The sequence below is a fragment of the Telopea speciosissima genome, chromosome 1 (assembly GCF_018873765.1).
Source record: "Telopea speciosissima isolate NSW1024214 ecotype Mountain lineage chromosome 1, Tspe_v1, whole genome shotgun sequence".
In the NCBI taxonomy this organism is placed as follows: domain Eukaryota; kingdom Viridiplantae; phylum Streptophyta; class Magnoliopsida; order Proteales; family Proteaceae; genus Telopea; species Telopea speciosissima.
In genome coordinates this window covers 25,462,090-25,482,216 of record NC_057916.1, presented here as the reverse complement: position 1 = coordinate 25,482,216, position 20,127 = coordinate 25,462,090, and the positions used below count along the sequence as shown (strand labels likewise).

The 20,127-nt window shown below is 38.9% G+C and overlaps 1 protein-coding gene and 1 long non-coding RNA gene across 2 annotated transcripts; one reads left to right on the top strand and one right to left on the bottom strand.

Annotated features, from left to right (window-relative positions):
* The first annotated feature begins 232 nt into the window (after positions 1-232).
* LOC122639725 lies at positions 233-15,507 on the top strand. Its single transcript, XR_006329561.1, has 3 exons — positions 233-244; positions 11,150-11,159; positions 15,361-15,507. It is a non-coding gene; the product is annotated as an uncharacterized LOC122639725 (long non-coding RNA).
* Positions 4,062-20,098, bottom strand: LOC122639716 (peptidyl-prolyl cis-trans isomerase CYP18-2). The gene is made up of 6 exons (XM_043832634.1): positions 19,994-20,098; positions 19,825-19,920; positions 19,654-19,715; positions 12,569-12,702; positions 5,292-5,376; positions 4,062-4,444 (listed from the first exon to the last, which is right to left on the bottom strand). Exons 1-6 carry the CDS (start codon positions 20,063-20,065, stop codon positions 4,399-4,401), a joined length of 495 nt encoding a protein of 164 aa, XP_043688569.1. The 5' UTR covers positions 20,066-20,098; the 3' UTR covers positions 4,062-4,398.
* Positions 20,099-20,127: the final 29 nt, after the last annotated feature.

The window sequence follows — 20,127 nt, the reverse complement described above, 5'->3', positions numbered from 1 at the left end:
GCATAAGGCAGATTGGGTTCCTGATTTCATTTTCTTTTATTACCTGACTAACTTACATGGCAGGAATCTGGGATCGAGATCCTCTCCAGCGTACATCCAGCGGCTGGGGGGCTTCGATCCACACCACCGCACACATCCCGGTGTAGTGGCATGTGGATCGAGGGCTCCCCAGCCGGACGATATGCGCTGGAGAGGATCTCAATCCAGGAATCTGTGGCATTTATGTGAGGATATGGAAGATTTTGTTAACCCATTTGGCGTCTCTAGGAACGTTTGTCATCAATTCAATGTGATTGGATATGAAAGTTAATAATGACAAGTGCACCTGTTGGAAGAAGATTCCTTTCATAAGGGTAGAAAATTTAATTCCAAGTAAAAATTGGACGTCTATGTGAAAAGTCATGATATAAGTAATTCCCTTTGTTACACTTCACAACCATTTCACATGGAGGTCAACATGTGTAAAATTAACTGAATAAAATGGTTCTGCTGTTTATGTCAAGGTTCGAGGAAGTGGAATTGGTAATGGGATTGGCCTTCGATCGATTCTGATTTGGTAAGGAATCATCCAAAATCAGCTTCTGTAATGGGATTGGCCTTTGATCGATTCTGATTTGATACGGAATCATCCAAAAGCCTGTTCAACCTTAGAAATTGATCGATTTTTTTAAGTCTGATTCGTTTGGATTTCTGAAGCAATAGTCTATTTGAAAAGCCTTCTAGCATTACTCGGTCCATTCTTGTGGAGAAGTGGTTCTTGAGGGATTTAGAAAACCCTTGGCTTTGAAACGATAAGAAGGGGTATTACCCCTGTGCACAAGATTGCTGTTGGTTCGGTTTTTATTTTGCTTCTCAATTTTATTCATCAATGGCACAAAAAGATACATCTCAATTTATGTAAGTTTAGAGATTCTGTAGACCAAGAAACGTACCACCTTACATAAATTTGCCCCTCTTTACTTTTATCGAACTAATAATTCAGTCTTTACCTGTTATATAAGGCAGAGATGTAAGACTAATTAATATAATATACAGTGATAGTTAAATATCTGTAACTGCACAACAATTGCAGAGAGAAACGAATCAGAAAGGAATAGGCATGAACAAATTGAGTTGAGTCGTATTTGACAGATACTCTCCTTAAGATTTTAGATGCCCCCACTTTTGCAACAGGGTTGATCTTGCACCCAGCCCTCCAAGATGAAACAATTCCTAAACGTATAGGTTGCAGAACCTTATATGAGTACTGAGGATACCAAACGACTATACTATCCTTCAATTAATTAAAAGAAAATACAGTAAGAGATTGGTCTCTGGAACGGACTATTGTAGAGACAATTTGTTTCTGTTGTGTGTAAAATGACAGGCAAGACATGGTATTTGTAATGTTGGAGTATCCTTTCATGAAGGGATATACCCATACGAATACAGGTGACCTATGTACAGGGAGCAACTCTTGCAAGGGAGGTGTGACAGTATGTATTTCCTTCACGTACAGGGAGGGGGTGTACTATTTGTATACGTGTATATCATATACGAATAAACATGTACGGTTCAACAGTATAGATGAATCATAGGTAAACCAAATCGAGTTTTAAAATGAAAATTAAAACTCATATGCAAGGACCCCCCACACACTAAAGAGAAGGGTGACTACCTCTTCAAAAGGCTCACACCTTAATAAACCAACCATATATATATACCACTCAAGTTGCTTTCCCACAACCAATGTGGGACTGTTCTTGAGCTCCATATTGCCTCTTGCACACAAGAGTGCACAACAAATTCAAACAAAAAAAATGGAGGGAAGATAAAAAGAAGGGAATGAAAAAAAAACACATTTTGAAACTTTGATTCAAAAAGGTACTTTTAGAAATAATAATACAACATTACCTATAAAAAACTAACAATACAGTGTGCTCCAAGGGTAAAATATTATAAGTTGCTATCCTTTTGTCACCAAGTCTTAATGCAATTTGGGTTTTGTTTGGCATGGATTCTCTAGAATGGGACTGCAACCCGATTCTTAGAATGTAGAACTCTTTGTAGTGAAGAATGATAAATTTGTTTGGATACTCATCTGGTCAAAATGCATTTTTCACTGACCAACGCATCCACCAGGTGGCGAGCATGGTCACAAGATTAGTAAAGGCATGAACATTAAGAACTTGAAACCCGATACTAGTACTGCTACTGGCGATGAGTACGATTAAATCCCTTATGGGAGGTGACAATATCTTTCTCCAAACCCATGCAGGCAACAGTAAGCATGGCCCATCTACTGGGCACTCCAAGGTTGTGCCCTCATGGGTTCGTGCAGCCACCACGCCTTCAACAACAACCAGTGGCTCGACGACACCGTGGTACTCATCCCCCACTCCTGCCTCTTCGTTTCTTGTTTCTCACTCCAACACTGATTCCCTCGAGCACGACTAGGTCTTCATCCCCAAAGCCCAAGTCCAAACACAACTTAGATTTTCCCTTAAAATGTTCATGACTTGGATCAATTGTGTAATTTTTTTTTTTTGAGACCTAATTTTCCTTGAGCCACGGTGGAAAACGAATTCCTTCACCAATAACCATGATCGGATGGGTGTCAAGGAAACAATGAGGGGATTTCGAACCTTCAACGTATAAGTGGGGTTCTTCACCAATATATATATATACATATATATATATATATAAAAGTGGGGTTAGATGCGGGTGAACACTTCAATAACTTGCCTAACAATTTGAGCACAAACTATACTGCCACATGGAGCATTTCAAGAGCTTGCACATATAGAGAAATCAAGCCCTTTTTTGGGAGGGTTGGGAGGGTGGGGTGGGGTGGGGTGGATCCTGTCATGGTACTACTGTTGTAACCATTAGAGTCAGGTTTTCGAGGTATGCCACAGCTGATATCCGGTGGTTGATTTTGAACCAAGTATCTCACCCTGTGGCTATGAGGATTTCTTTCAACCAATTCACTGTTAATCAGGTCCAATATCTCAAAAGCCCTAAACTTGTTGGAACAAGTAAAATTTAACTCAATTGATCAATAGGACTACAATATACCACAATACTTTCACACCCATCAAGCAACTCAATTTAGGAACAAAGTAGTTCTTTTCAGGTGATCTTTTCTGCAAGTTTACACTTCACAATTTGTAGGCCATATGTATCATGCTAGGCCCCACAAGTTATTTTAGGTCATAACATTCCACCACACTCAGCAATTGAGGTTTCTCTCTGTAAACTCCCAATCCCCCTCCATGACTTCAACTAGAGATGAAAAGTCAACTTTAACAGCAATTGCTACAAGCCTAATCAATATATTAACAGACTTTTCTTCATCATTGATTTGGTTGGGACCTTTACACCACATCTTCCACCTTCCCCATGACTGATAATTTGGCAATTTAACTATTAGATATATTAAAAACACAATAGATTTACCACTTATCATATTCGGTGGCCCATTGCTATTGTATGCCTCCACATCTTCCACCTTTATTTTTTCAATACTTCCCGTTCAATTGGATAAAGTGGAGAGATGCATCCGAAATGTTATGCACTTAACGGATTCCTTAAAGTTTAAAGGAAATTTTACGAGACAATAGTAAATCCAGTTATGATGTATGATTCAAATTGTTGGGCAATTAAGATATGTCATATAGGTCAAATAAGCATAGCGGAGATGAGGATGTTGACACGGATGAATAAAGTAACGAATTGACCATATTAAAGCTGGTTTGGGAATTAAACCCCATTCAAGATAAACTATGAGAAAATCATCTGAGGTGACATGACTATGTTCAACGGAAGCCTTCAAACACCCCCATGTGGCGGAGTGACTTGATTCGGCCGGCAGTATTATATTCTTGCCTAGACATCTTTACACGGGAAGGTCCCGCATAAACAACAGATCCCAGCTGTTCCCACCTGTTGTGTATCTGCACATGTTAGATTTTACTCAACCATTTAGATCCATCTGCTCTGAGTACCTACCCCCGCCCCCAACCCCCCAAAAAATAAAAAGCCATCACTTTCAGAGGCACCTCACTACAAGGAATGGTTGTTCTAAACTACACCTTTTTCAATGTGGGTGGAATATTAGAAAATTAAATCGCATTGCGTCATTGCTTACACTCTGTTCAGTGCATCGATGCTCTTCATGAATCGCATATTTGCATAAGAACTCATCTAATAATGACAAAGGAAAATACGAATAAAAAAGGTTCAGAAAGAGATCCAAATGGCATATAGAAAATTCAAGACTGCCCGCTAGTTTAATAGTTCCACTTCCCACTGTTAAACTACTCTACCATCGAACCATACTCTGCAAATCTTTCTTGAGACAGGGAGAAGTGACCATTCCATGCCAAAAGAATCCCAGCTGATGACGATTTTGCTGGATCAGTCTTTGACAATGGTTCGCAGTATCATCACGTCATGGATGGGCCTGAATCAGCAGAGTAAATTATTAGAACTGTAGGATTTAGGAATGTAGGAAAACGATTGTGCAGTGCTTTCCAGTTCTACCCATAGCTGTTTCTTGGCCGCAGTTACCTCTTTTCCTTCATACTGCTAGTCATCGATCAATAAATTCGCAAATAATGACATTAGCAGAGATTAAATGAAAGTAAACCACGTTGTTGACATCACCCTCTATATTCAAATATTAAATTTCAGCCCAAGATGGCAATGCCATATAACAAAATCCTCAAGTCAATTTTAGTCAAAATTTGGAAGTCAAAACAAAGATCTAGCACACATTGGACAAAATGGTCGAAATCCACAAGGTTCATATCTAGACAACAGCTAGAACAGCTAGACCAGCTAGACCAGCTAGACCAGCCTTCCACCACTACAGACTTGAGAGACTGAAAGTAGCAGGAACTAAATGTTCAGTATATAGTAGGCCATCAAGTTGAGATGGCATGCAAAATGTGACATCAAGATTTTTCAAGGGGTACCTACATGATAGGTATGGCAGAAACTGTCCTCACCGTGACAGAAATAGCATGTCCACATTGAGATTCCTCTCTTCCAAGAGTGCTCATGAAAAACTTTTGCCACAAATAATGCCTATCTAAATTGCCACAAATAAATGTTCATCTGAGTTCTTACCTCAATTAATAATATGGGAAAACCTCATGGCTAAAAAGCCGAGGCTAGGAAATTGCCTTCAATCACCTCAACACCAGGCACTGCCTACTTTCATATGGCAAAACTAAGTTGTCTATCACTAAGTCTACTTTCAACATCACTCTAAGGAGCTTAAAAACCATATTCCATAGAAGCCATACCTATCAATGTTGTCAGTTTGAATACTACCCAGTCTTCTGATGATTTCCATTCCTCGACAAACTCTTCCAAATATTGTGTGTTTTCCTGGACAAAAAGAGAAATCCATAACAAAGCATTATCAAATAACAACCAAAATATGGGGTTATTGAAATAGAACATTTTCAGAATGATATAAGACCCAAAAGCCTGTCCTTCTCAAAGCAAGATTAATTGATGGAAGTTCTAATTCAGGGAACACAAGCACCAGCAATGAAATCTTTGGGGAGGGGTGAACTAGCACAAAAAATAAACTACTCTAAAGGAGAATCATGTTTTCCAAACAGTTGCAAAACTGGCATACGCCAGTGAAATTTTGGCAGGGTTGTCATTGTATAGAATATGATGGCATCAGCAAAAGTACACTTGCTGATGTCTTGAACAATATGCTCATTGAATCTATTATTCTGTCTATTGTTTAACAAAAGGAAGGAGTGAGAAATTCCCGTAATGGTTCCTCATTAGTTTTATTCCTTTTCGAGGAAAGCAAGAAGACATTGTTTTCTAAAATAGGCAAAACAGTGAAGAGAGAGGTACTCATCCCTTTTCTCCCGCAAAAGAAAGATGGCGTGATCAACAAGTGTTAACCGCCATAAAGTTGGTATCTCAAGTAGGCGTTTTAAATAATATACTTCTATAGCTGCTAAAAAAACCCAAGTATTGAATACTGTTAAAGATGTAGCTAAACCAGAGGGGCTTTATGTAGTTGTCTTTATTATTTTTGGGTTTATGTGTAATTATACATAACCCATATCCTTTTTTTTTTGTAATTTTCAACAGTTTAATAAGTTATATATTCATGTACCTAGGCTCCCAGTTGGTGGCAAGCAAAAGATGGATTATTTGATCCATGACCCTCCACTTTTTATCTCTAAAGAATATAAAGAATGGATGAGTGAAAATGATACTCTCCTTGTATGGTTATGGAACAACATGGAGCCTTCTGTTGCAGCTAACATTATGTTCCACACCACTGCTAAAGGTGTTTAGAATGATCTAAAAGAAGCTTCTCTCAAGATAAAAACATGCTCTGAGTGTACGATTTTTATGAGAAGAGCTTTTCTACTTCAAACAAAATGGTAAGATGATTATTAGAGTGCACTCAAGGGCATGTGGGAAGATCTTAATGTATATCAACCCCTTTCTACTAACCTCGAAGTTCTAAAATCTCAGCGTGTAAAATTCCTTGTGGCTAAATTTTTGTTTGGATTAGATTTTGACTTGCCAACTGTCAAAAGTCAGATCCTTGTAGGAGAGAAAATAGCTACTATGAATGAAGCGTTTTGACAAATTCAACACACTGTGTCTCCCTCCCTCGCCAAATCAGAACTTTCCTCCTGTTCTAAGGAAAATATAGACTTTGTTTCTAACAGCAGTGGACGTGGACGTGGCCGTGGTGCTGGTTTTCCTGGCAATGTTATGTATGGCCGTGCCTAAGGGCATATCGGTTGAAGTAGATTCTTCTATTTGATCAATCAAAACCCCTTCCCAAACTGTACAAGCTTCTTCCAAAGCATACGGCTTTCTAGATGTATGTGATGATATCTAGACAGATGGAGATTGAGGTTCAGGGAAAGATCCAGGTCGTAGTGGTGGTAGAGGCAGAGGACAACCTGACCAAGGAAAACATCAGTTACTTACTATGGAAAGGTCAATTATATTGTTAATACATGTTGAGCAAAGCATGGTAAACTCGAGTGGGCTCATCAGCAGTCCACTCGCTAATACTTCTACATCTGAAGGGAGTTCTACAAGGGTGTCTACTAATGATGCCAATCTTGCTTCTACATATGGAGGTAATCAGTCTGTCTCACTGTCACGAGATGACCTGGTCACTGAATTACTAAAACGAGTTCAGCAGCTTGAGACGTCTGCATCTACATCCACTGCTACAATTGCTCACTCAGGTACTAGTGCATTTCTTGCTTCCTCTTCCCCTACACCTTAGGTTATTGATTTTGGTGCCACATTTCATATGACTGGTATGTGGTAAGTCTCTGTTGATACACGCTGACCATCCCACACTTCGAGCTTTTAGGTGAAACAGTAGCGAACATGGTATCAGAGCAGGGAGGTCGAGTGTTCGACTCCTGGGTAGGAGCAAAGATCTGGTAAGGGCTGACATTTCTTCTCCCTCAGTGCTGTGCAAAGAAAAGACACGTGAGCTCCACGCACAAGGACCATGAGATCTTGGATTGCACGCGTGGGGGAGTGTATATGTATATATTGATTATTGATGCTGCTCTCCCTATCAGTTCAAGCTTTTAGGTGAAACGTTAATGAACAGTCCCATATATTTCCTTGTATCCAAATGATCAATCACCTTCTAAGGTAATATTTACCGATGGGTCCTCTACTCAGGTGTCTGGATTTGGTTGTGTTTTACTTTCTTCTCTTGTTCCTTTAACTTATGTATTACATGTGTACCACATTTACCTTTAAATCTTTTCTCTTAATCAACTTACTAAATCATTGAGTTGTTCAGTGACTTTTATCCTTCTTATTGTCTTGCAGAATCTCATGACAAGGAAGACGATTGGTGGAGGGCGTGAGAAGGATGACTTATACTATCTTGATGGCATCACACCTATAGTTGCTTCTGCTACCTTTAGTACTTCTTCTCCTCTTTAGTGGCATTACCAGTTGGGACATCTTTCTCACTCTAAGCTTCAGCATATGGTTCCCAATTGCAATACTACTTCTTGTATTGAGTGCGAAGCGTGTGAGCTTGGAAAGTACTATTGTACCTCCTTCCCTTCTCATGATGCTTCTCGGAGTCTATCCTTGTTTTCTATAGTTCATTATGATGTTTGGGTCCTTGTCGTGTCAAGAGTCCATTTGTTTTTTGTTCTTTATTACATTTGTAGCGATCATTCTTAAATGACATGGTTATATATGTTAAGGATTGATCTGGATTTTTTACTATTTTCAAACAATTCTATAATGAAATAAAAACTCAATTTGGTGTGTCTATCAAAGTGTTTTATTCTGACAATGCTTTACAATATACTCTACGTGAAACATAGTTGTCAAGGCGTCGCCTAGGCTTGGTTGCCTAGTTGGTATTGCCTTGATTTTGGTCCCTCTCTAACGCCTTGGGTCGCCTAGACACCTTGACAACTATGATGTGAAATATCTTCTTTTTGTTCTGACTTCTGAACTTGGTATGCTACATCAAACCAGCTGTGCCTATTGATGCAGAACCTGGGTCACAAAACCCTATCTGGGTTCGCTATGGGCCCACCCAAGCATTAAGCAACTCAAATAACAATGATGATGGCAGTCTTGTAATTATATGAAACAATATAGGACCCTTTTCTAAGCAAGCACTGTAATGAGGACATGGAGGTAATTATAATTTAAAGGGCAAGGACTACCTTGGAACAAACTGAAGAAAAAGGAAAAGAGAGGATAGGGGAGAAAGTGGGGTTACTGGAAACTAAAAGAATAAAGCAAGAAACAAAGAAATCGAGGAGGGGGGGGGGTATCGTCTTCAACCTCTAGCACAAACCAGAGGTAGGAAACCAGTCTTGATTCAAAGGGAACAACTCTTTCAACAGGGGGCCATTTGACCTGAGAATACAGGGACAAGATCCTTACTACTGGTCATCCCAATCAAGACCAATATCGAGTTGGAAGATGCAACATAATAGCTGGACAGTTCTGAAAACCAGACCAGGCGGTAAGAACAGTACCAGCTATGGTCGATGGTTTGATTCTCTCAACTCCAGCTGCGTTTTGGTTCAAGGCTTTGTGAATTGCCTAGAGGTAAGTATTAACCCTTCAAAGTTGTAAATAGAGAGGAAAGAGGAAGAGGCAGATCGATGACCAGTTGTGACTGGCCGTGTATCTCTTGGGAGCAGGGCAGGGGAGAGAAATCGAGGGCGAATAAAAAGAAACTGAGAAAGAAGAAAGAGAGAAGGAAGGGGAAGCTTAGGGATTATTGGAAGAGAATAGGATTGATGGGGAAACAAGGAAGAAGAAGAATAACAGAAGAAGGGAAGGGGAACTAGATCGCAGAAAAGAGAGAGAGAGCATGCAAACACACCCAAGTCAATTTTCTATTCCATCAAATCTGTCCAATGCATAGGGTTACAAGCAAATTTATAAAAACAAGATTGAAAGTTTCGTAATTGTAGTCTAATGCTGAAACAGAAGTAAAATCTAACTCTATCTCCTAATTATCAAACCCAATCTAAATCTACAATAGAATCAAACTCTAAAACTAAAGATGGAATGGAACCCTATCCTAAGTAAAAATATTTCAAGATAAATCCAAATAAGTAAATAAATAAACTACTAATATCCTACTAGACCTAAATCCCAACTCAGGCCCGGTTCTCGATCGGAGTTCTCAAACAAGTTCGGCTTGGTCCAAAGAACTGCTTCTACATCACCTATACTCCCCAGCAAAATGGTGCTGCTGAGAGGAAGAATTGACATTTGTTGGATGTTGCTTGTTCTTTAATGTTACTTATGAATGCCCCAAAACCTTGTTGGGGTGACGTTGTTTTAACTGCTTGCTACAGTGCTACTTGATAAATCGTATGTGCTCGTCTGTACTAAATAATCAGTCCTCTTTCTCTGTGGATTTTAGAGGGCGGGCCTTGGTGAAACGGTAAAGGTTGCTCCATTGTGACCAAGTGGTCACGGGTTCGAGTCTGGAAACAGCCTCTGTGCGAAAGCAGGGGTAAGGCTGCGTCCATTATGACCCTTCCCAGACCCCGCAGTGGCGGGAGCCTCGTGCACTGGGTACGCCCTTTTTTTCTCTGTGGATTTTCCACAACTATCTTTGTTTGGTTTGCCACCCTGAGTGATTGGATGCACATGTTTTGTCCAAGTTCTTTGCCCATGGTCTTGAAAAATTGTCACCTCATGCCACTAAATGTGTATTTGTTGGGTATGCTCATACACAAAATGGTTATCAGTTCTATGATTCTGTTACAAGTCAATGGTTCATAAGTGGGGATAAGGTGGCAAATTAGCTTCTGGTGCTGCCGTCTCTCATATCTGGCTTGAGAGCAACTTGCGAAGGTGGACCTCTAAAGCTAGGTCATTCCAACAGATTTGGAACTCCATTATGTTTGAAGTCAAACGCTAAGATTTCCGGGCCCCTGGTCGACGTTTAGATTCCACCACTAGACTTGGTCTCTGACATTATTCGGCAAGATGGTTGGCCTCCTTCTCCCTCTACATCCATGTCTACCATTTGAAGCGCATTGTCAGGCATTTCCAGGAGACCTTCTGGCAGTGTTGACATTGTCTCTTAGTCTGCTACATCTTTGGATCTCTTCAGTGACAGGTTTTGGCAGACCTTCGAAGCGTATTTTAGTCAAGTGCTGGCCTAGGAGAAGAACGATTCTTCCCTTTGACAGAATGGATCTGGGTTGACACGCCCTTTGCTGGAAAATCCTGTTGTGATAAGGTGGGAAAATTAGCTCTTGGTGCTGCCATCTCTCATATCTGGCTTGAGCGCAACTTGTGAAGGTCCTCTAAAACTAGGTCATTCCAGCAAATTTGGAACTCTATTATGTTTGAAGTCAAATCTAAGCTTTCCGGGTCCCCTGGTCGATGTTCAGATTCCACCAGAAATAGGTTTATTGCAAATTCTTGGGGCCTCTCCCCTTCTATTTTGCAATCCCAAGCCTCCTCCTCCCCCCATATGTAAAAGCTAGGTTTATTTGTTGTATATTCCTTTTCCCCCTCTTCTTCGGTAATGAATTTATTATTCACCAAAAAACAAAAATGCAGAAGCATGATTACGGTGCTGGTATTGGGTCAATTTTCTAGTTCACAATTGAGCCCATGGTTCAGGTTTCAGTTCAGATTTGGTTTCTGTGACTTATCCAATTCATGGGGTCTAGTTTGACAAGTTTTTACAGCTTGTGGCTCCAAGAATCCAGATTTTCTAGAATCTTATCATCTCCAAATCATGGGTTGTTTTAAAAAGATTATTTCGTTTTATTATATAGTAAATTAGGGTCTAGTTGTCGGTTTTCATTTTAGTTTAGGACTCTCCTTTTTTAGTCTCCGGCTGGGTGGAGGTGATTTGCTTTTTTTTAGATTGTAATTTCTTTATTAGATTTAAGTTTCCTAGGCAGTTAAGGAAACTCCAACACAGCCTGCGGGTAGTGGAAATTTCCTTGTCAGTGTGAGTTTTGTTTTTATTATTTTATTTGTGAACCAATCAGCATTGAGTAAAAATTTAGTATCACAAATATGGTGTAAAGCTGTTCAGCCCCCACAATTTGATAATGGATTGAAAGGAATAGGCAGTCTGAAAGATGAGATTTTTGTCTCACCCCTCTCCAACGAATTGGGTTTTCCCCTTTTCCCTCATCCTGCGATCTCTCTTTTCTCACCTTATTTTTCTTTCTCTTCCCACCACCAGCAGGACCATCTTTTCAATCTGCATCACTTCATCTACAAGAAACCTAACCCCAGAACTTCCACACCTCACTTTCTTTTAAGGTATCCCCATCAAGTTCCAGCATGTTTTTCAAAACAACTAGCTCATACTTCAGGTACTTTATTTATTTTTTCATTGACATTTATCATAGGTACATGTACACTTCAAATATTTGATGTTCAAGAAATTCTCATCTGAAATCTGGTTGCTAACATCTTCTGTGAAATCTGCCGAAAAATGTTTCCTCAGTTGCATGCGATTCTATATCAAGAGAGTTGTTATAGCTACCTGGACTCATGAGTGTTTTAAGGTGAGGAGGTCTCTTGCCAGACCTTAGTCTTAAATTTCAAAGATAAAAGAAATACCATTATCTTCCAGGTAATTCTAACTGGTGAAACACTGTGTACTGCACTGAGACACCAACAGAGTATCATTTGCAGCAGATAAACATGATGGAGATGTTTTAGTGCCCCCCCCCCCCCTCCACCCACCCAAATATTATATATATATATATATGATGGAGATTGAGGGATTTAAAGAGCAATAAAAAATATGCTTATAGGATTAATTATTGTACCAAGAAGCTAAGGTCTCTAGACACCTCATTCTTGCCCATCAAGGGGCAACCAAACCTTATAGAAAACAGGATTTTCATTTATTTAATATATTTGTGTTCATGCAGGGACAGATAAAGTGTGAATCAATCTGCACCATCATCAATTAGAAAGACAAGGCTATGCCACCACCTACATACAAACACCTTAGAAATATTTTACTAATTTTTCCAATAAATTGGTAAAATGAAGCACGCTAATCAGAAAATGTAATTACCATCCAGATGTTGACATGGTGCAAGGGTAATAAAGAACTGACTTCCATTGGTATTTGGACCTGCATTTGCCATGGACAGAATACCAGCTCCAGTATGCTTTAACTCAGATTTTATCTCATCTTCAAACTTTGATCTGCACAGCTTTAAAACACGAATTAGAATGGGTCAAGCTGAACCATATAGTGTTACACTTGGGCTTAAACTAGAAAAACGTTGAAATTTTTGGCATAATTATGTATAGAAATTAGAAAATGCTCGTTCTGAACCTCCCACAGGATCAAGGTTCGAAAACTCGGGTCCCGTTGCCAACTGGAACCCTTGAAAAACCGAGTCGAGTCGAGATCTCGGCGAGATCTCGCCGAGTTGTTGCATTTTTTTTTTCCTCGACTCGAAGCCTCATCTCGGTGGGTTTTAGACCTAGTTTGGGTCTGAAACTTGGTATTCAGCCTATTTTAGGCCATTTAAACACAATGGCACTATCAGATTTTGCAAAAACTAAGTCCAAATAGGAGTTTCAGTTAGTAGGAAAGCAGGACAGACACTTACTTATGCTAGAAACCATGACAGACACAAGACAAATACACTTATTTATGCCTAATATCATTTAAGTAAATGATATTGCATTTACTTAAGATATTATTCATAAATAAGCAAATACCCCCCTATTTGAATCCAATAAAAATAGTTAAAAAATCAAATTCCAAAAGAAAAAAAAGTCAACCCCCCAGTTCAAGAACAAAAACTGAATTTTCGGCGGTAGGTGCAATTTTCAAACTTTCTAACGCAACTGGATTTTGACAGCATTCGTGCACATCGAATTAAGTTTGACCGGTGCATAACTCTTTCAATATAAATCAGATTTTAGCAATCTTGGACTTGTTGGAAAGCTTTGTTTTGAAAGCTTTCCAACAAGTCCAAGATTGCTAAAATCTGATTTATATTGAAAGAGTTATGCACGTCAAACTTAATTCGTGCAATCTTGTCAAAATCGCTCCGAATGGAAATAATTTTTTGGACATCAAAACAAATGAATATTTTACCGCACTTTTGGTTTTTAGCAATGTTTTACCATAATAAGAATTATGGAATTTTTAGATTTGAGAAAAACCCCAGCATTAGGAAGTTGAAAATTGCACCTACCACCGAAAATCCAATTTTTGTTCTTGAACTGGGGGGTTGACTTTTTTAACTATTTTTATTGGATTCAAATGGGGGGGTATTTTCTTATTTATGAATAATATCTTAAGTAAATGAAATACAAATACAAAAGCATTTACTTAAATGATATTAGGCATAAATAAGTGTCTGTCTTGGTCCCTGGCATAGATAGGTGTCTGTATACCAAGAATTTCCAGCAAGATCTCGAGATCTGGCACTCATGTAAAGGACCTAGATGGGCATTTTCCTATGTCAAACCGAGAAACTCGGATATTTTGGAGAGATCTCGCCGAGATCTCGATATCTCGCCGAGAAAATGCACTTTTATAATGCGTATGTGATCTCGACTCGAGATTTTGAAAAATCGAGAAACTCGGCGAGATCTCGCGAGTTCTCGAACCTTGCACAGGATCCTCTTGCCCCTTGTCTTTTGTTTCGACTGTTAGACATTGGGCATATAAATGAATTCAATCATCTCGAGATGGAAGACGGGCGAAATTACGTGAGAAAAGAACCTCTTGGTGGAGTCCCTTGGAGGCCAGAATAGCACTACTTAGTGACTAGGAGCGGAGAGCCTCCTTGTTCTTGGTGGCGTCTATAGTGAAGAACACCTAACCGAACGAGCGCCAGCCAGGGACTGGATAGCTATATTTAATTCACTAACATGGATACATAACAGTGTAACCAAATAATAACATTTAATTTTAATTGCAGTGTTTATTAAAACTTACCATAAACTATTGGTATATGCAAAAGCTCCTTTAACTTATTTAAAGAGATTTTGGAAAGTTAAAGCACCGGAAAATGTTATTTGCACGGACAGAAATCAAGGATAAGTTCTGGACTACTATCACTTTTGTGGAAGCATCCTAGGTCAATCTACTCTTGCGTCACCAAGTGCTCAATCAGTAAGACAACAAGCTTCTTGACTTGAAGGATTACTTCTTTTGCTCTCTAAGGATTGAAAACCCTGTATTTTACATATCCATATGATTGATTCCTTCGGTTCTGAAATAGTGTAAAAAGAAGTGATTCGAATCATTGCTATTTGGCTTGAACCTATTCTAAAAAGTCAAGGAATTTCGAATTGTTTGTTGACATGGACAAAGTCAGGGAAAACCTTTGAAATGATTTCAGTATTGGATCTTGGAATCCAAAACAGCTGCCCCCACGCGAGTGTGAAAAAGACACCGTAAATCAACTAGGGTTCGTGGAATCGGCCGGCTGTGATCCCGATTCCAGCCGATCCAGAATGGTACAGATGCCAACTTTAGGGTGACTAATGGCTGATTCTGGGGTTTCCTTAACCAATTCATCCCGATTCTGGCTGATCCGGAATGGAATCGGATTGGCATTGGCGGCAACTAATTCCGGTCCCAATTCCGAACTCTTGAACTGATGCAACAGGGACTCTTGGTCGAGCCCAGGCAAGGTTGTATCTACCCCAAATTCTGGGTTTACTCAAACCCATATCGAGCAGTCTATGCCAGCCCATTCTGCCATATCAACCAGCAGTATATTTGGGAGAAATATTAACCATCGGCCAGCTTGTCATGAGGGGAGTACTTCTAGATTTATTTGGAGATTTTGACCAGCTTAAGGAGATTGTTTTCCAGGTCGCGTGTGGGTCTAGTGCCAGCTGTGTGGAGATCTTTTTGGAGGCTGGTTGCTTACGATTGTGGACTTCTAGAAGATCCCAAGTCAGCTTGCATGAAGGAGATAATTCAGGACAGAAGTTAAGGAGATAATTAGGATTATTTTTTTCATTGCGGTAAAGCCTGAGGAGGTATCTACCCAGATTTGATGGGCCAATGACAGCTTGTGTGGAGTACTTTGAATCCAAGACAGTTGCCACCTTGCATGGGGGTTTCAGAAGTTTATTATTTTAGTTATTTTCTATTTTCATGTAATAGCTAATCGGTTAAGTCTCTAATTTCAGATTAGGAATAGGAGTTATATTTTAATTGGTATTTTTATTCTGATATATTTCTAGAAGAACCTAGGATGTAATCGGTTGGATTTATAAATAAAGGAATAGGCTGATAACAACCAAGTCTGATTTGAGTAAATTCTGAGTTTTGGTTCAGTTTGAAACCATTAACGTCTGTGAGATGCAGTGAGGTGAGAGACCTATGAGAGGGTGAGAAGCCCAGGGAAGAGTGAGAGGCTCAACTCATCCTATCTTCTTCTATTGTAAACTTTATTTTCTATCGATTTTAGTGAGTAATCTGTTCCTGAAGTTGCTGCACATCAGTGTATCAATCTCCTGTATAGTTGGTTCTTAGTTGAACTGGCATCTAAATTATGAGCCCTGAGATCAACTGTTCATGCTTTAAAGAAATCTGGAATCAATTCTTTTTTGTTGTATGGAACTATGTGGATCTTGCTAATAGTAGTGATATCTCTTGTTGTGTGTTGATATATATTGTTGTGGACCTTGCTTAACAGCTCGAGCATTTGGGATTACCAGTGCTGCGGTTGTAATATGGTATCAGAGCCAAGAGGTTAGGTGTTCGAACCCTGGTAAGCACGAGGAATTTGTGTAATGTATTGTTGTGCCCTTATGCGTTATGTGCCCTTGGTGCCACATGATGGTGTTACATACAGAGCCATGCGTGTGTGTCTGCACGTGCAGGGTAGGTTATGTGTTGATATATATTGTTGTGGCCCTTACTTAATAGCTCGAGCTTTTGGGATAAGCAATTGTAGCATTATCCAAGTGTTCCTTGGCATTTTTGAAGCATGGATTGACTAACTGACACATAAACAGGCTGCTACCAACAAGATGATTGGTTAGGTGAAACTCATTGAAGAGTTGAGTTTAGGCAGGGAAAAGGAAGAATTTTGCGGATTTGTAGTTTCTCTACTTTGTTAACACCATGTATAATTTTTATGCCACGTGTTCAGCAGCCAAGACATGGTTGTCATCGTTCACCTGCCTTTTACCATTCTCTACTTTAATGCTCTCATAATCTGTCCCTTCTTCTGTTGTAGTGTTTATTGACTTATGCCATATATTTTGTTGTAAATTTGTGATCTTTATACTTGTTAGTATGATAGTAAGTGATACCTCTTCATTCCATTATATGTTTTGTTCACCAACTAACAATGCCTCCATCCTGGAAGGCCCAAATACCCAGGATAATGTTGCTGCTCTTACAAACACACCTAGCACCCTGACTGAGGGGCTAGAGGAATTAAGAGTCTTGTGGCTGATGAGCACATTTATGTGTGAAATCTTAAGGCATAAAGCATACATTTTACCACATTGGACAGAGTTACTCGGTGCTTTCTTGTGCTTTTCAGGTTTTAGGTGAATTCTTGAGAAAATGGAAGAAATGATGCTAAAGAAATGTTTTTAAGCTGTTTAAAGGTGTTAATGGCTTGGATGTGTAGTCCATCGAGTCAGCTTCGTAACGGTTCAAACGGCACTTGATTCCGAGTTGAAACGAAGAAGTTACGGCCGTTTCCGTAACGAAGCGCGAAAATGGTCTGCAGGGGTTTATTTATAATTATTGACAGTCGGCCGGAGACAAAGTGAAGCGAAAGTTCGGATTCTAGGGGTCTTAACGTAATAACCAGAAGTTATATTTCCTGTACCCGAAAGATTCCATTTGGAGGGCTCTGGACAGTCCAACTTCAACTTGAGATATCTTGGGCTCCCGAACTCCAAATTGGACGAAATTTGGGTCTATTTTGGGTGATTTTTCGCAAGGAACACAATGGTGAGGCCTATATAAGCACCCCATGCTCCACGTTTTCTGAAGGACAGAATGGGTATTTTATTTATTCTTGAAGGAATCCTAGTCATCACCCTTACTCTCTCTCTCCTCCAACTTCTCAAGGGCACTTCTGGAATTCTACTTGGGATAGATTTATTTTGAAAGATATTCTCTCACCTATGGAAAGCTGAAAAATCAAAGATGCTTTGATTTTATTGCTTGGAGAAGATATCTACAAAGAAAAGGAAGCACTTGTTAGAATTGGAAGTTTACTTTTCTAGAAATAGATGGTCTATGTAAACAATCTTCTCTTCTTCTTCTTTCTATTTTTTTTCTTTTTTCTTAGGATTCAAGGCATTGTAAAAGAGGAAGGAGAAGAGAATATTCTCTTTTCTTAGGGAATATTTCTCCTACACTTCCCTCTTCTCTCTTCTCCTCTCTTCCTCTTATAAATACCCCTTACCCTCTGGGTTGTAGGGAGTTAGTAGTTTTTTAGTTCAGTTTTTAATTCAATTTTAATTCAGTTTTTTAGTGTAATTTTTATTTCATTCACTTAGTGAAATTTTCTCTTCTTTTCCTATTTTTGGCTTAAGTTCTTAGTTTTGATTTCAAGTTCTTAGTTTTGATTTCATAAGTCTAGTTTAATGGTTGTAATAGTTTTAGTTTAAAGCTTCCTAGTCTAAGTTCCTATGTTGATGACAAGACATGGAGATTTAGAAGAGGAAGCCATGGTGAGTTTATTCAAGTATTCAAGCACATCAAGGTATCTCATTCTCCCTTTCCTCTATCTCTCTCTATCTTCTTCTTCTTCTCCCTCTATTTCTTTTATTTTTTTTATATGGTTGTGGTATGTGGATGCACTTTTATTCCCTTATTTCTTTTTATGTGATTATGAAGTGTGGCTGCGTTTTTGTTATTCCTTTCAATTCGCTTTAGTTTGATAGGTTAGATGCTCATGTGTTAGGACGCCAATTTAATCCCTTAATTTTGTTAGATGCTTATGAGTTAGGATGCATTAATTTTTATTAGTTTAATTAGTTTAATTTAACACTTTAATTTAGTCCACTTTGCATTACTTTTAAGTTAATTAAATAGAGTGGCGTATATCTCCTCGTGTTCGACCCGTAGCTACGATTGACCCGTACGCTTGCGGTATTATTTTAACTCAAACAGTGGCCTTTGGTAAAAAGAAACTGTGGTTGAGAGGGGGCTTGCATTTGCTTACTGTTTGATGGAAATTTTTAGAAGTGAAGGAATGTGTTGGAGTTTTTGAGAATTCATGCAGTCCCAAAGAAGATCTACAAAACAAAGCCTTCTATCTGTTGTATTTTTGTCTTCTATATGGAGGAACTTTTAACCCTTTGTGGTTTAAGTGTAAAGGCACATAATATTTCTGCTGCTTGTATCTTGGTACCCATTAAAAAGGGCTTATCTGCCCTTATAGTAGGTAATACCAATACTCCTGAATTTCTTTCAGAAACTATTTAAAAAAAAGTTTGAAAACCAAATGTGAGAATAGCAGTCTGAGTTTGCATAAAAAAAGTTCTGGTGTGGTTTAAATTTGGAGAAGGGAGTATGAGATGAAGATCATCTATTCTCAGAAGTCAATACTGAACTTTAATAATTAAAGCTTGTTGAAAGTATTCCGAATCAGAAACAACCTCAGTGAAATTTTATAGGTCTTCTTAAATCGTCTGCCTAGCTTTTTCTCTACAACTCCCTGCACTTATTACTTTAATTCCTAAGATTATATGATTATATCTCCAACAATAATCATTATTTCACTATTTTTTGTTGTTTCCCCAAAATTCGGCCTTCACATTCACACACACCAACATTTTCCTGCACTTAACCAGTAAAAGAAATAGCCACCTGTCCCAAACCCCTATGCAATTTAAAGTAAAAAAAATAACAGGAATAATGCCGACAGTAAGATAAAGCTATCCACTTGATTCACTTACAAATACAGTTCATAAGCCCCAAATAAGCTTCTGTTTGCAATAGGAATCCAGTTTACAAGACATATCTCAAAAGATGCAGGGTTTTTTTTTTTTTTTGGAGCAGAAAGTAAATAAAGAACACTGAAGTTGTTCATAAATTTTAGTGTAAAGATATCATCACCCAACACAATAGCAAAGCACAAGTGGAGAAAACCTCCGTGATTTTAGTGTAGCTTGAATAAAGAGAGAATAGAAGGCAGATACCCGTATATCGATTCTCCACCCCTTCCTGTTCCTGTGGGATCTCCACCTTGTACCATAAAATCCTACACATACAAAAGAAATGAATACAAACAGAAATTAATGTCCGAGGGGAAAGTAAAACAAATTGAATATTGTTTTAGCAATTTGAAATTTAAAAGAAGAAAAGGGAACCTTGATAATTCGGTGAAATTTAGTGTTGTCGTAGTAACCTCTTCGAGAAAGCTCGATGAAGTTTCTGCAAGTTCTAGGAGCGTGCTTAAAATATAGCTGCCAGAAAAGAAGAAAAAAAAATCTCAAAATCGGCAATGAAAATTCACGAAGGAGAGAGAGAAAGAGAGACCTCAAAGGTGAAAGAACCCATGGAGGTTTCAAGAGTAACCTCCGGAGGCCCGCCATCTGCAGTTCCCCACATCTCTCAGCTCGGGGAGTCCCAAAGAGTTTTGCAGTAACCAAGTAAGGACCACACTTTGAACT